At 36.0% G+C, this 17190-nt stretch overlaps 1 protein-coding gene across 1 annotated transcript in view; it reads left to right on the top strand.

Annotated features, from left to right (window-relative positions):
• Window positions 1–17190, top strand: part of LOC149776571 (uncharacterized) — a 95650-nt gene that overhangs the window by 66009 nt on the left and 12451 nt on the right. The window contains exons 2-3 of the mRNA XM_089942454.1: window positions 7580–7740; window positions 8556–8726. Coding sequence (XP_089798580.1) covers window positions 7580–7740; window positions 8556–8726 — 332 coding nt within the window. The remainder of the gene's footprint in view (window positions 1–7579; window positions 7741–8555; window positions 8727–17190) is intronic.

Raw genomic sequence — 17190 nt, 5'->3', positions numbered from 1 at the left:
ATGTTCTGGCTAATAGAGAAAATGGAGCAAAATGTCCCAATTGCATTGATGACGAAGATCTCCGGCACGTATTCAATATATGCCCGAGATATAAAGAGCCAAGGAAAACAATTAACTAGCTCGCTAAAGAAAATTGGTTATCTATGTACTTACCCCGAATTACTATACCACAATATCCATAACCCCAACCAAACTAATAAGGCCATATTAATCTAATCCTGCCTTCATATTTAGACCGGTTTGACCTTTCATCTTACTGACTACCCCATTACCTACCCTATACACCTACAAAGTATCCATCTTAACCAACCTAGACACAGACTGTTAGTTTCAATTATTGAAACTGGTGAGGAAGTCGGTGCTCTATAACCCATAGTATACCATAAAGGGAATTAAAGGTTCTTTGCATTATACGTAAGATATACAAGGTCTTTTTTAAATACCCAGTATAACCAGTGAGGAAAGCCGGGGAAATTCTTTTTCTTTAAAATCCTAACCCTATGCAAAATACGAAACTGTAGAGCGCCACCTTAAAACAAATATAAAAATGTTTGCAATTATTTTTTTATTTTCATATAATTATGTATGATGTTCTGAATAAAATGGTACATTCATATTCATGTTAAGCAGGAAAATAAGCTAATTATGATCATTTTGCTCTTGCTTACATAATTTGCCATGAGGTATGTTTGTGTGAGCAGTGACCTTAATTATGGGGAAATGAGAAGTGCTTAGAATATAGGAATAGAGTCAACTTAAATTTAAAACTGTTGCAATAAGTGACAGAAATTATGGTGAAAATGTTTCTTTTCATTTTTTTTGCAATGAAATAAAAAACAAATGAAGAGAAAGTGAATTCGCTTCTTCCATATTAAACAATAGGCAAATATTTGACACTTTGACCTTTGATCTTTATGAACCTGATGAGTTACCTCTCTTTTCTAATTGTAAAATTCATTGTTGATATCTCAGAAATAATTCTGGCTAGTTTCATGTTCCTGTCATTCAGCATAACATTGGTTGCTATGTTTACAAAATGTAATGTGCATTCTTAAAATAGCTCACTTTTTATCATGGGGGGGGGGGAGGCTGGACTTGTTAGAGACTCTGACACTCACAAATACTGTTCTGTGGGGGGAAAGGCAGGAGAATTATTCAAAAGGATTGTTTTGATGCTTGCGACTTAAATGTTTCAGCCATATAAACATAATTAAATCATACAAAAATAATACCTATATTTTCTTTATAGAATTTTAACATGGATGGGACTATAGGCCTTCTATACCAGAAAATATGTACTTTTGGGAGAGTGACGTATGTAAGGTGAAGTAGTTCGCATTTAAAACATGCATGGTGTTGGCATACCTCTATGCTACATTAATGTAATATGGATGATATTTCTTTTGGATATTGTACTTTTGGAAATTTTACATGATTTAAACATACTGCTAACTAAAATGACTGATCCCTTGTGTTAAAAAATCAGCCTGAATTAGTCTAAAGTACACTATACATAGCAGCTATTAAAATAGGGAAAATGAATTTTGCCAGACTAGACAATACCAGCTTCTGAAAGTGCAATGAATGAATTACCAAACATATAAAATGTAAAAAAAGTTATCGGCTCTTTTTTATACAATTTACCTCTGAAGTTCAGGAAGTGAAAATGACCAAGTAGAATTAGCACTTTTTTGAAAGGTGCACATTTGAAGTAAGGCCAAGCTGTATACTCTATAACCCATAGTACACCCATCAATCATACACCAAAATAAAGGGAATTAAAGGTTCTTTGCGTTATACCTAAGATATACAAGGTCTTTTTTAAATAGCTAGTATAACCAGTGAGGAATGCCGGTAAAACTCTTTTTCTTTAAAATCCTAACCCTATGCAAAATACGAAACTGTAGAGAGCCACCATACCGAAGCCTGAAGTGATAGAAAATGTCAGAATGTTGAAAGTGACCGGAGACCATTTTGCAGATGAATGGACGTATCCAGGTATCCTAGACTTTGTGACCAGCGAGAGATTTGGTGAAAGGCATGATATTGGAGAAAGTGGAGAAATTAAGAGGTGTTATTCAACCTCAGTATGTTAGAGCTGGAACATTGAAGTAGGTACTATTTGATGTCGTGATCAAAATCAGGTGCTTTTTAGAACAAATAGAGCATTTGACATAGTGGTCTTGTGTGAAGTTGGAATTAGACCAATTAAAGAAAGCTGAAAAAATGATGAGAAAGGTGCAGAAAGAGGAAGGGAAGAAGATAAAAGATAACTGGGCAAAAAAGAAAATAGACAAAGAAAACAGAAAAAAAAGAGAACCTTGAAAGACTGAATGAAAACTGGATCAAGGTGCAGGAAAGGTTTAGATCTATGGGACATCCTGACTGGATGCCAGAGAAGTAAAATAAGGGAATAATAGAGAAAGTGAGAAGAAGGTAGAAGTGGAGAAAATAGAAGAAGAACCCAAAAGCCCTTTTCAGGGCCACTCATATGCCTCAAAAGATTTTCTTTCTTGCCACAAAATCCTTTTAGTCGGTTATATAGTTGTTTGTTTCAAACTATGTATGTATGTTGTATGTTTTATATATGCATATGTGTCGCCAAGCGTTCTAGGTTTTTCCCCGCTATTTGATCCGATTGAGGTCAGCCCATTGCATTGTTGCTACCAATCTTCAGTACCGTGACGTCACCTGACCTGTTCCATTCCTATCCGATTGTCCCTATACAACAACCCCACTTTTCCTTGTCGGTATACAGACCCAATATTCCCCATATTAAATTTCCCTTGTCGCTATACAGTCCCATACCCTTATAGCTATACTGTCCCAATATTTTTGTCGCTCTATAGTCCCATCCATGTTAAAATTCCCCATGTTAAATTTCCCTTGTCGCCAGGGTAAAAAATCCACTAATTTAACATTGAAGTCCCCTTGTCACTATATTATCCCCATTTACTACTTCCAGATCAGATACTGACCAATGTAGATAGCAATAAGTTCTGTTTAATTTTTAACACTACACACGTCTTATCCATTTTAAGTTATAAGTAAATCCATGTTAACGGATAGACGTTGCCTTTGGTGTCTTAGATGCATTAATATGCATGGTTGATGGAGCTGAGATATTTAACAGATGAATGCCTTGTAGAAGCGTTCGCGAAAAGATTTGTGCTTGAGTGCATTGGATGCAAGGCTGTCATTGATAAGCATTAAAATAAATCCCAATGTAGAGGTTTGATGAACACCACTTGAATATTTACTCTTGAGAACAACCTGGGGTCTGTTAGTGAGATACGACGTGAACCAAGTAACAAAGTTTGAAGAAAACTATCAGGCTAGTAGTTTTTTTAATGAGCACTGAACTGTGACTCAAAATGAATGCGTTTTATAAAACCAACGAGAATGCAAGTTCTCCTGATTCGCCAGTTACAAGATATATAATTTTTGTCAGTACAGTTTGACATGATCGTTGTTGTCGGAAATATGACTCCGATTTGTGGACGAGATAATATTTGTTAAGATATCCCCAAAAATGCTTTCTGACATATTTACTCAATAATTTCCGAAAGTGCAGATAAAACAGAATTCCATCACGAAGGCAGTAAGTTTGTCTATGTTAGGCTCTGTATAATTAGATCTGTCAGGAGTTTAAGAAATATAAGTATAAAGGAGGTTCCTCTTGTTTGCAGTACCGTGATCACCAGTATAACAGGTGTTATTGACTATATTTTCACATGGACTTAAACGTACTAGTTTCGTTTAAGTTTGTTTTCGCAAGTGATTCCAGATAGGTCTGTTGTCAGCGTGTAAGGACATCCAGTGTTACCGGCTCTTTCATGAACAAATAGCTGTTTGTGAGGGATTGCCTTCTTCGGGTGAGGGGGAGCCTTTTCGTGGTGGCGGTGGGTCGCAGAGGTGTAAGATAACTTTTGCTGATTCTTCGAGATCCACAGAACTGACACAAAACCTCAATTCTGCAAGACTGTCCAATGGACAACTTGCTTTTGCAGTAACCTTGGTATATACATGGATATCTAATCGCATCTGGAGAAGGGTTGAATTAATAGGATTTTGGCTTAATTGTTAGTGTGCTGAACGCATGATTCAAAGGACACGGGTTCAAATCCCACCATCGGACCAGCTTATATCAGCTACTATGGTATGTACCTTGGGCACGACATTTTACTCAGATTGCCACGGGGCTAAATAAGCGACTTATGTTGCTGTGCCGTAAATCACCAGACTAAACCAAAACCAATAGGAACATTGCCCACTAAATGATCTTTGTCGGTTTCGCTATTTTCACGTAACATGTGTCATTTTATATTTTTATAACTTCAACACCACCCGTCCTATTTTCTTATTATTTACCAAATGCTGAAAAGTCTCTTGTCATTTACTCTCTTTTGTCGGGAAGAAAAAGGCAGTTTCAAAAAATTATATTTTAATCCGTAACCATCACAAGTAAGTGTAAATCGAGTACAGTATGAAGATTCGTCACACTCAGTTTAATATTTTATATATTTTTGCATTTTTGGGGGATGAGTTAAGATGTTTCTCCAACGTAATGTTAACTAAATATTGTTATCCTTTATTAAATGTAGAATTGTTACTTCTGACCAAATCCATATAGCTGTCAACCTTGAACCAATATAGTTGTCAACCTTGAATTAATATAGTTGTCAACCTTGAATCAATATAGTTGTCATATTGAGTCAATATAGTTGTCAACCTTGAATCAATATGGTTGTCATCTTGAGTCAATATGGTTGTCAACCTTGAATAAATATAGTTGTCAAAGTTGTCAACCTTGAATCAATACAGTTGTCAAACTGGATAGATTCTAATACAACCTACATATAATTTGAAATCCTTATAACTACACTATATTTCACCCAATTTTTTTTCGATAGTAAGTGTAGTTTAACCTTAATTGACATCGAAGTATATTGTAAAATTGTCCAAAGAAGAAAATTTGCCTTTTAGAAAACTAAATCGCTAGCAAAGCGGAAAAAGTATGTTTGTTGTAGGGTGGGTGGGTGTTATGGTGCTTTATTTCACTTTGTTCTTTGTTTCGTTTATCTGTGGGGGTGGGGGTCGGGGTAGCGTTGAATTTGTTTTGTCGGTTTTATCTTGCTCAGGCGAATGGTCAGTTAGAGTCAGATTCAATTTATTTATGGGTTTACATTTCCTACCGGAAATAAGCTTCAGCATAAATTACGTTCTCTTATAGGATTATCAACAGTAATATGGTCTGTTTTTGTTGTTTTAGATGTACATCAAGACTTTATTGCCTATACTGTTTGTTGTTTTAGGTGTACATCAAGACTTTATTGCCCATACTGTTTGTTGTTTTAGATGTACATCAAGGCTTTATTGCCCATACTGTTTGTTGTTTTAGATGTACATCAAGACTTTATTGCCCATACTGTTTGTTGCTTTAGATGTACATCAAGGCTTTATTGCCCATACTGTTGTTTTAGATGTACATCAAGACTTTATTGCCTATACTGTTTGTTGTTTTAGATACACATCAAGACTTTATTGCCTATACTGTTTGTTGCTTTAGATGTACATCAAGGCTTTATTGCCTATACTGTTTGTTGTTTTAGATGTACATGAAGACTTTATTGCCTACACTGTTTGTTGCTTTAGATGTACATCAAGGCTTTATTGCCCATACTGTTTGTTGCTTTAGATGTACATCAAGGCTTTATTGCCCATACTGTTGTTTTAGATGTACATCAAGACTTTATTGCCTATACTGTTTGTTGTTTTAGATACACATCAAGACTTTATTGCCTATACTGTTTGTTGCTTTAGATGTACATCAAGGCTTTATTGCCTATACTGTTTGTTGTTTTAGATGTACATGAAGACTTTATTGCCTACACTGTTTGTTGCTTTAGATGTACATCAAGGCTTTATTGCCCATACTGTTTGTTGCTTTAGATGTACATCAAGGCTTTATTGCCCATACTGTTGTTTTAGATGTACATCAAGACTTTATTGCCTATACTGTTTGTTGTTTTAGATACACATCAAGACTTTATTGCCTATACTGTTTGTTGCTTTAGATGTACATCAAGGCTTTATTGCCTATACTGTTTGTTGTTTTTGATGTACATGAAGACTTTATTGCCTACACTGTTTGTTGCTTTAGATGTACATCAAGGCTTTATTGCCCATACTGTTTGTTGTTTCAGATGTTCATCAAGGCTTTATTGCCTATATTGTTTGTTGTTTCAGATGTACATCAAGGCTTTATTGCCCATACTGTTTGTTGTTTCAGATGTACATCAAGGCTTTATTGCCCATACTGTTGTTTTAGATGTACATCAAGGCTTTATTGCCTATACTGTTTGTAGTTTTAGATGTACATCAAGGCTTTATTGCCTATACTGTTTGTTGTTTAAGATGTACATCAAGACTTTATTGCCTATACTGTTTGTTGTTTTAGATGTACATCAAGGCTTTATTGCCTATACTGTTTGTTGTTTAAGATGTACATCAAGACTTTATTGCCTATAGTGTTTGTTGTTTTAGATGTACATCAAGACTTTATTGCCTATACTGTTTTTGTTGTTTTAGATGTACATCAAGGCTTTATTGCCTATACTGTTTGTTGTTTTTGATGTACATGAAGACTTTATTGCCTACACTGTTTGTTGCTTTAGATGTACATCAAGGCTTTATTGCCCATACTGTTTGTTGTTTCAGATGTTCATCAAGGCTTTATTGCCTATATTGTTTGTTGTTTCAGATGTACATCAAGGCTTTATTGCCCATACTGTTTGTTGTTTCAGATGTACATCAAGGCTTTATTGCCCATACTGTTGTTTTAGATGTACATCAAGGCTTTATTGCCTATACTGTTTGTAGTTTTAGATGTACATCAAGGCTTTATTGCCTATACTGTTTGTTGTTTAAGATGTACATCAAGACTTTATTGCCTATACTGTTTGTTGTTTTAGATGTACATCAAGGCTTTATTGCCTATACTGTTTGTTGTTTAAGATGTACATCAAGACTTTATTGCCTATAGTGTTTGTTGTTTTAGATGTACATCAAGACTTTATTGCCTATACTGTTTTTGTTGTTTTAGATGTACATCAAGGCTTTATTGCCCATACTGTTTGTTGTTTTTGATGTACATGAAGACTTTATTGCCTACACTGTTTGTTGTTTAAGATGTACATCAGGGCTTTATTGCCCATACTGTTTGTTGTTTTAGATGTACATCCAGACTTTATTGCCTATGCTGTTTTGTTAATTTAGATGTACATCAAGGCTTTATTGCCCATACTGTTTGTTGTTTCAGATGTACATCAAGGCTTTATTGCTCATACTGTTTGTTGTTTTAGATATACATCAAGGCTTTATTGCCTATACTGTTTGTTGTTTTAGATGCACATCAAGGCTTTATTGCCCATACTGTTTGTTGTTTTAGATGCACATCAAGACTTTATTGCCCATACAGTTTGTTGTTTCAGATGTACATCAAGGCTTTATTGCCCATACCGTTTGTTGTTTTAGATGTACATCTTGACTTTATTGCCTATACTGTTTGTTGTTTTAGATGTACATCAAGACTGTATTGCCCATACTGTTTGTTGCTTCTGGTGCCGTGATGTCGACCTTGTCGACGACCTTCAAAGATGTCCCTAATGAGTCTCCTGCCTTGATGACGAACAAGTCCACCAAGACCATGTTGTGCGACACGGACTTGACATTTGTATGGTAATTTGCATTTTCAATTCACCCAACATTAGTATGGTATTTGTGTTTCGATTGAGTTGGAATTATTATGGTAATGGGCAGTTTGACTGACCTGGCATTAATAGGGCAAACTGAGTTTCAATTGACCTGGCATTAATAGGGCAAACTGAGTTTCAATTGACCTGGCATTAATAAGGTAATTTGCTTTTTGCTAAGGAACTTAATTTCATAGATATCGAGAATACAGGTGATATACAAGACAAGACACGACAAATCAAGGCAAGGCATACGAGTTAAATTATTAGTTTTTCCTCTTAGATGAATGTAAATCATCCATGGACGGTAGAATATTTTTCACAGCAATTGCAATTTAATTCAGATTGATAGCATTGTTACATCCTTACATTATTACAGTTATTACTTCAATGGAATATGATCATGTTGACACTTAATTGCATAGATATTAACATATCTGTGAAGGCATGATATGATTACTAAAAATGGAAAACAGATTAATCTCTTGCAAACTCATTACTTTACAATGGTAAACCTATGGTACTTTTCTCTTCCTTAAAACAAAATAATTAAATAATAAGAAAGAACAATAGACACAGCGAGTGTTCTCTCTATTCTTGTTCTCCACACCTATTCTCAAATAAATCAGGTATTTTATATCGTGCTTCCATGAACTACCTTGCCCATATATTCCTACTCTCGTATCTTGAGTATGGATATTGTGCTTTCATGTAACTGCATTGGGCATGAATCCATCCATATTCTCAGGTATCTCTGATATTTATAGTATGCTACGTTGTTGTTTTACTTTATATTCACAGTGACACTCCAGATGAAAGGACTCTGAATGTACTTTATCCAGGCCTGTTCAAACCGGCCAAGAAACAAACAACTTTCAGACAACGAAGGCAAAGTTTGGGATCATGTGCAAAATTGAACGGATCATATGCGATACTGCAACTGAGCAATGATAGCGACATGTGTTGTATAAAGTAAGTACAACTCTACTGGGCAAAGGCAGTCAAATTCGAAATAGATCAGTAGTAAAACATCATATGTAGTTGAAACTTCAGTCTTCGGATATATATATATATATATATATATATATATATATATATATATATATATATATATATATATATATATATATATATAATAACTTGTGTTACGCACACAAAAAATTACTCACCATATAACCTTAAAAGGCTTTTAAATTTCATGGTAAATCTTCTGTATAAAACTGAATTAAAGGATTAAATTCCTTACTAATCTCGCTGTTAATTCGTGGAATATCTCATAATTCAGTCAGGTTTTTTAAATTTATTGTGCATAGTATTGAGTATGTTATTTGGTAGGGACCGGGTGGCTAAGCGGTCTAAAGCGCTAGCCTTTACTGATCACTGCCATCTAACCTCTGTCTGTCCACGTGGGATCGAGTCTCTGGTTCAACCAATTTGGATATACGCGAAAGCTTGTCAGAAGCTTCTCGTGGGTCTGTGGTTCTTAACGCGGTTCTTCCTCCACCAGTTATACTGGTCGCCATGTATAGTATATAATGCGCTGAGAAATGGCGTTAAAGCCAAAATAACAACAAAACTGAGCAAGCAGCAGGGAAGTTGTACAGACCAGGTGGCTCAGATAAAAATAAGCCTCTCACGCAATCTTTCTCCGTAGAAGCCTCAGATTTCAAAAATAAAGCCTCCTACGTAAATTAATCCGCGAAAATTCGACCCAGAATGCAATTTCAGGCATAAAAAAAAACATGCAATTTTGGGGGGGGGGGTATCTCGATTTTGTAGCCGAGAAGATAGAAAAATAATTCTCGACAAGGGAAGTTGTACAGACCAGGTGGCTCAGATAAAATTAAGCCTCCCACACAACATTTCTCCGTAGAAGCCTCAGATTTCAAAAATAAACCCTCCTGCGCAAATTAATCTGCGAAATTTCGACCCAGGATGCAATTTCAGGCATAAAAAAAAACAACAAAATTTAGGGGGGGGGTAGGAAAATTTTATGTGCGATTGCAAGGTCCGGCTGCGGATACTAATTTTATCTTACAATAAAACAATATAGTTGAAAATAAGATGAGTCGAAAAACTAGCACAGTTGGAGAACCTCATTCTGCTAGATTAGCGCGAGAACAATTAGCGGCAGTAAAAAAACTTATTCCGACAAAACGATTATTTAAGAAAAAAGTTCGTGAGTACGATGATACTCAGCATCATATTGGTGAAGTATCGTCAAAGTGGTTGAGTCCAGTCACCGGAGCGATCGAGCAAGTCGCATTTGGCAAACAACAGAAAGATAAGGAACTTAGGGAACTCGGGTTTATTCCTATGATAAAAGATATCGAGCAACACACTCGATTGTTGCCGGAACGAATAATACAAACACAACGAGCACAACCACGAGCACAACCGCAAGCACAACCACGAGCACAACCGCAAGTACAACCACAAACGCAACGAGTACAACCACAACCACAACCACAACCACAAACACAAGCACAAGCACAAACGCAAGCACAAGCACAAGCACAAGCACAAGCACAAACACAAGCACAAGCACAGGAAGAACAAATAGAAGAGGAGAAGAAAGAAGAACTAAAAAGGGAGGAGAAAGAACAAATAAAAAAGATAGAAGAAGAACTAGAAAAAGAAGAAGAACTAGAAAAAGAGGAGGAAGTGATAAGGGGACCCGATCCTATCTGGAATATAAAGGAAAATTTTAGGGATGCTAATTTTTTAATAGTTAGTAATGATCTAAACCAAATTGATCCCACGGATCTTGATGATCTTGCGTATTATGCAAATAAAAGTTTTGATAGTAGAAATATGCACTTAACGGAAAAAGGACAAAAAGCTTATAAAACACGAGATAGCTGGTTCAGGGCGATATACAGAATAAAATATAAAACTGCTCAGGCTAGAGGACCGCAATTTTATCAATTTGAAAGTTTTACAAAAGATCCGATTACGGGATCATGGACAGGAGAAACTTCAAGAATGAATGAAAAAAAAACTGAAGGAGATTTTACAACATACGGACTTAGAAAATTAGCTGAAGGTGACTTGGCCAGAATTGCCAAGTATGGTTATGATGAAAAAGGCAAATATTTACGTCCCACAGCTTTTGAAAAATATACTCCCGAGGAATGGGTTCCAGCTGTGTTTTTTGCTAATAAAGGGATTAAAGTTGATCCGTATCTTCCAAGTTACAACAGATTTAAAAAAGCAGTAAGAGAATTAGATGAAGAAGGACCAAAAGAAGAAAGACCGCCATCGGCATCTTCAGAACCAAAAACAGGAAGCGGATATACTATCTGTCCCGACAACGTTGTCAACGACGTATCTCGTCTCGAAGTATTATTCGGAGGAAAACGAGCCGGAAATAATTCTCCTGAAATAATCAACGAAGCATCAGATATTTGTCAGCGATTATTCCGTGGTGGTGTAATTGATTCTCACATTTATAAGGAATTTATCGATGAACTCATTGATTAAAACAACACAATTGAAATAATATGATTGTTCATAAACATCAACGCAGACCTAATCAGGTCCGCATAGTAAATTCTCGATTACCTGTATACAAATATATTCACGGTAATGGATTTGGAGATATCGTTAAAAGCCTCGTTACTCGAGTAGCACCTAAAATTGGTCCCGCGATCAAACAATTAGGATTAAAAGCAATAGGAAAAATCGGCGAGACAGCTGTTTCTGGTATTAGTAATTTAGCCAGTAAAGGTTTTAGTGCTATCAAAAATAAAATAGCAAATTTAGTACGTAAAAAACAACCCGTCAAATTACCTATCACCAGCGAAATGCCACCAGAGATTAGCAAAGTTATAAATGGTGCGGCAAATAAAAAAATAAAGGAACTAACGCAGGAAGTTGCTGAGACAAATTTGGTAAATGAAATTGCTAAGACAAATTTGGTAAATGAAATTGCTAAGACAAATTTGGTAAATGGAATTGCTGATACAAATCTAGCAGGAAAAATTAATAATAAAAAATTAGCAAATGAAATTCCCAGGATAGGTTTTATCTCAGGCAGCGGTCTTCGTTTTAGATAAGAATCTTATTAATAATGTTCGCACAAGTGTCAAACGAAGTGTTCGACATGGACGAGCCTGTGGGCAGAGATACATCTGTGCGAGATTTCCAGTATTTTTCGTATATCGCGATTGAACCAAATACAAGTACTCGTTTGGAAATTCAAGTTCACGATACAACAAGATATTTTCTTCCATCCGAGGCGTATATCGAAGTTGTTGGCGAAATTGTTAGAAAAAATGGTGCCAATTACGCAGATGATTTTAATGTTGGATTGGTTAACAACGGTATTATGGCATTATTCAAAAACGCTACCTATATGATCGACGGAAGAGAAATTGAGTCAATTACTGATGATATTGATTTAGCAACAACGATAATAGGCCTAGCGAGATACTCGGATGATTTTACTAAATCAGCCGGCCCTAGCATGATGTTCGCCAAGGATACTACTGATAACCCTAATGATCTTCCGTACGAAATAAGAAAGCCGAAAAAAGCTTCTGCCGCCGCCGATGATGCCGACGTTGCAGCTTTAATGATTAAACCCGATGAAACTTATAATGCTGGATATGCCACGCGAAAAAAAATGCTAATAACAGCACAAAGAAGATTTTCATGCGCTATTCCGTTATCTCATATATTTGGATTTTGTAGACATTTCAGAAAAGTCATATACGGTGCAAAACATACCATATCGTTTGTCAGAAAAGCGAGTAGCGATGATGCTATCTGGCGACATGGTACTATCGATCCCGCTACTAATTTACCACATGACGATGATGCCACGAATAATGGTGGTAAAGTAAATTTACTAAAATTTACCTTGTGGATGCCAGCGATAACTCCATCAATAGTCGAAGAAGAAAAATTATTATCATTCATGAATCAGGGCGGCAAATCTATAATGTCATGGTTGACGACAACAACTGATTCTGCAACCACTAATATTAATGGTGATTTTACTTGGCGTATTGCATCGCAGCAAGGTACCTCCGCACCAAGACATATCTTTATTGCGTTCCTGCGTTCCAGTAAATATCATCAAATGTATAATCATATGGTATTTGATAAAATTGCAGCAACAAATGTTTCGTTGAGAATAAACGGTCAACAAGAACCATCCGAGGAAGTATCCATTGATTTTGCCAACTATTCCACTGCACGCGCATATCATCGATTGCTAAGTTTTATGGGTCGCGATCAAAATATCGATACCGGATTACAAATATCACAGCTGGATTTTAATAAACTTTATCCCATCTACTACTTTTCCCTGGAGCATCTCGACTTGATAAAACAATCGGTTGTCGATATTCATTTCAAGGCCAGAATTAACACAGGGGCTGTTAATCACAAAGTAATTGCGGTACTCCTCAGTGATAGAACAATGATTCTAGAAGGAATAAGTGGCAGAATGAGAATCATCGATGCTCCTGTCGAACGAATGTGAGAAAATTCTAAATTTAGATGAAGTGGATTATAATATGCCATACGATCACGTCAGCGTAACTCTGACTCCGGGTCAGATAAAAAAAACTTCAAGCGGCAACAACAGCACAACGAGGTTTAAGTTTAACTTTGAAAAATGACCAACTTCACGGTGGACCTAACAAACTATCGTTAACCAAAAATCAACATAGACATTTCACCAGAGCCAAATCAGCAAATACTGGTGTTCACATAAATCTCTCAGTAGGAGCAATCAGAGACATGGTAAAAGTTGGTGGATTTTTCCAAGCATTACTGCCTCTTGCGAAATCGGTTCTTCCAATGGTTGGAAAAGCATTCGGATTAGGCGCGGTAGGTGAATTAGGTTCCACACTAGCACGAAAAATTACCGGAGGACAATATCGTAAAAAAAAGAGAGGAGGAAATATCCAGGAGGAGAACGTAAAACATATCCAGGAGAGTATAAAAAGTCTTTTACAAAAAACAGGACCAGCAGCGCTCGCTATACCCTTGCTCATGAGAATGATTTATCGACGACAGGCACAAAAACGAGGATCCGGCCTTTATCTAGGACGACCCCCAGTATACTGATCCAACCTAAAATAAACCTACCAGCCACAAATTTAGATTTAATCAGTGAAGCAAAAAAGAAGAAAATAAAGTTTTTTAGAGGCGTATTTATGCGAGATCAACTACCAGACAAACCAAATCCTATCGAGACAGGAATAATTAATCTCGATAAAAATTCCGGCCCTGGCACTCACTGGGTTGCGTACGCGATTAATCCTCGCGAAATCATTTACTTTGATTCATACGGATTAGCGCCACCAAACGAATTTTTCAAATACATCTCCTCGTTGAAACTTCCAGTTTGGTATTCAACGCTTCCAACACAAACACTAGCGGATCCTCCTATATGCGGTCCAGAATCAATTAACGTCCTTGATGCAATCTCAAAATCATCTCGTCCTTCTCACAAAATTTTATTTGAATATACCGTAGATAAATATCATGGTTGACATTTACGGTAGATCCTTTTTCAGGAAAAAAGAAAAAGAAACAATTGGCGACATCGATACATCAAAGTTTGCAACCAAGAGCGATATTAATAATCTTCTATCGTTGGCAGAGATAAATCCTGGTGAAATTGCCGTTTTTCAAAATGCAGAAGGGCGATTACAAACTAGCAATATCAAAATAGATGATATAATCAAGCGAGAAGAATATAACGATCATATCAGTAAATTTAACCACCAATCAGAATTAGCAGAAAAATCCGAAAAAGAAATATCAGCGAAGTTGCTTCTAAAAGCCGATAAAGCATTACACGATGATCTCCAGGATAGAGTTACTAAGCGATTTAATAAATTAATTAATGATCTTAAAAAAATCGATGATATATCAAAAAATATCAGTAAAAAACTCGACGAGGATATAAAAAAGATCACCGATGAGGCATCAACCAAACACGGTGAACTCAATAAAGAAATAGTAAAAATCAATGAGGATATCGTGCAAATCAATAAGGACATTAACGCAGTTCGAATATTGACGAACCAGAAAATCGATGAGAAAACTAAGACAAATGCCGCAGCAAGTAAAATATCAAGCGATGACATCAATGGAAAAATAAAATCTATCAACGATGAGATTGCTAAGATAAATACTGCAATGAGTGAAAAACCCGATAAAAAATCCATCGATGATATCAGTGAAAAAATAAAATCCATCAACGATGAGATTACCAAGATAAATACCGCAATGAGTGAAAAACTCGATAAAAAATCCATCGATGATATCGGTGAAAAATCCATCGATGATATCAGTGAAAAAATAAAATCCATCAACGAGGAAATTACCAAGATAAATACCGCAATGGGTGAAAAACTCGATAAAAAATCCATCGATGAAAATACCGCAACGGGTGAAAAAATCGATAAAAAATCTATCAACGATGAAATTATCAAGATAAATACCGCAATAGGTGAAAAAATCGATAAACAAGATCTTTCAGCCGCGGTTATAAAAATCGAAACGGAGATTAATGCTCTTTCGGAAAAAATTAACTTAAAAGTCGATCAATCAGTATACGATGAGAACATGAAATTAATCAATCAAAACGTCGAGAATTTTATAAATGTTCATTCCACATTAGGAATTTTGATAGATCAAAAAGTTGATATATCAGAGCACAACAAAGATGTAAACCTTATCAATGACAACATTGTCAACGTAGCAGAAGAAATAACTGGACTCAGAACAGAGTTTAATATTCCTTTATTGGATCGAATTTCGATACCAGATTCAGCGATAACACAAAAACTACAATGTAAGGTACCGTTTGTTGTAGAAACAAGAAAAGAGACATGGTGGACACCCGTGAATAACACATTTAAGTTCAACCCGCCAATTGATGGATATTATCGAATGTTCATTCAATCTTCGGTAGGTTTTAAAATAATCAAGGGTGGTAAAATTTTTGGTGAAAATTTTAATTATATTATGCACGCAGGTTATGATAATATATTTGTGCTAGAACCACCAGATAGAACCAACATGGGACCATTTGGTTATAGTATAGTTTTCGAATTTTTATCCGAGTATATTCGAGATTAAATCATGCAATTGTTATCGTAATATAACAATAAATGACCGCATCGGATTACCGATACAATCAAGCGCGATCATGGCAGGATTCATTAAAAAAACTACTCGATGATTATCAAATAAAAATAAAGAAGTACCAACGTAGATTAGTCATTATTGATGTTGCCGTGTACGCTGTATCCGCTATAGTCGCCGGTGCGGTGATTGTTTTATCCGCGGTAACAACAATCGCGCCAATCGTAGCAACAATAATAATCTCGTCAACAACAACAATCGCGGGTGTTCTCAATATTATTGCAAGAAAAATATCTTCGTGCACAAGTGAGAAATTATTATTGTACAAAAATAAACTAACCAGGATCAACGACGCGTATTCGAAATTATCATCGATGATTTCTGAAAGTCTCAACGACGGCGTTATATCCGATCTAGAATTTTATTCGATGATCGGTATTTACTCGGAGATTGAACAAATGAATATTAATAATGTCCGAGTTATCCCAGATCGTGACAAACACGACGCCGCCGACAACAACGTTAATATCGCTAAGTTCAACCAAACCGGAATTTAACATTAATTTTCCAACACCAATCAGCGTCAACGAAATTGCATTAACACAGTTGCGCGTCTACAACAGCTGGCCTAATGTTAGATCAACAACATTCGGTGAATTGATGTCAAATAATTCACTTGTTTTTGCAAAAAAGAATAAACCCGATGGAACACCCGATTGGACATATGTCAATATACCGACAGGTAGCTACGAGATTGAGCAACTGAATAGCGAATTTACCAGAAGAATAGCAAATTTAACCGGCGATGCTGATCCAGGAATAAAAATATTAACTCACGAACCAACATTATCATCGATCATCGAAATAAAATCACCATACATGGTAGATATTTACCAATCAACGATCAGATCTATATTAGGCTGGCCAGAGGTCGCACCTGACGATTATATATCCGCCGATTTTATCCCACAGGATCGACCCCCCGAACCAAAAAAATCAGATTTTATCACCGACGAAGCCTCGTACGAAATTTCCGATTTTTACCATAGATCTATCAAATATATCGAATTGATTAATGATTTAATTAATCAACATAAACTCGGTCAAAAAATAGTTGTTCTTGATACTGTTAGGTACCTGTTTATAGGGTGGGAGGCAATATTTGTGATCTCCCCCTCGGGTGACGTCGACGGTAAAAAGATTTATATAAAATATTATGAAATAGCAATGAACATAAATGTTTTTAATTTTGAACATGAGAGAAGTCTATCTCACTTAAGATCATTGTTCAACGAGTGTATATCAAACAAAACAAGCTCGTGCG

The sequence above is a fragment of the Sinohyriopsis cumingii genome, chromosome 18, assembly GCF_028554795.1.
Source record: "Sinohyriopsis cumingii isolate HCF-2022 chromosome 18, ASM2855479v2, whole genome shotgun sequence".
Classification (NCBI taxonomy): Eukaryota; Metazoa; Mollusca; class Bivalvia; order Unionida; family Unionidae; genus Sinohyriopsis; species Sinohyriopsis cumingii.
This window is presented reverse-complemented; position numbering and strand designations above follow the sequence as displayed.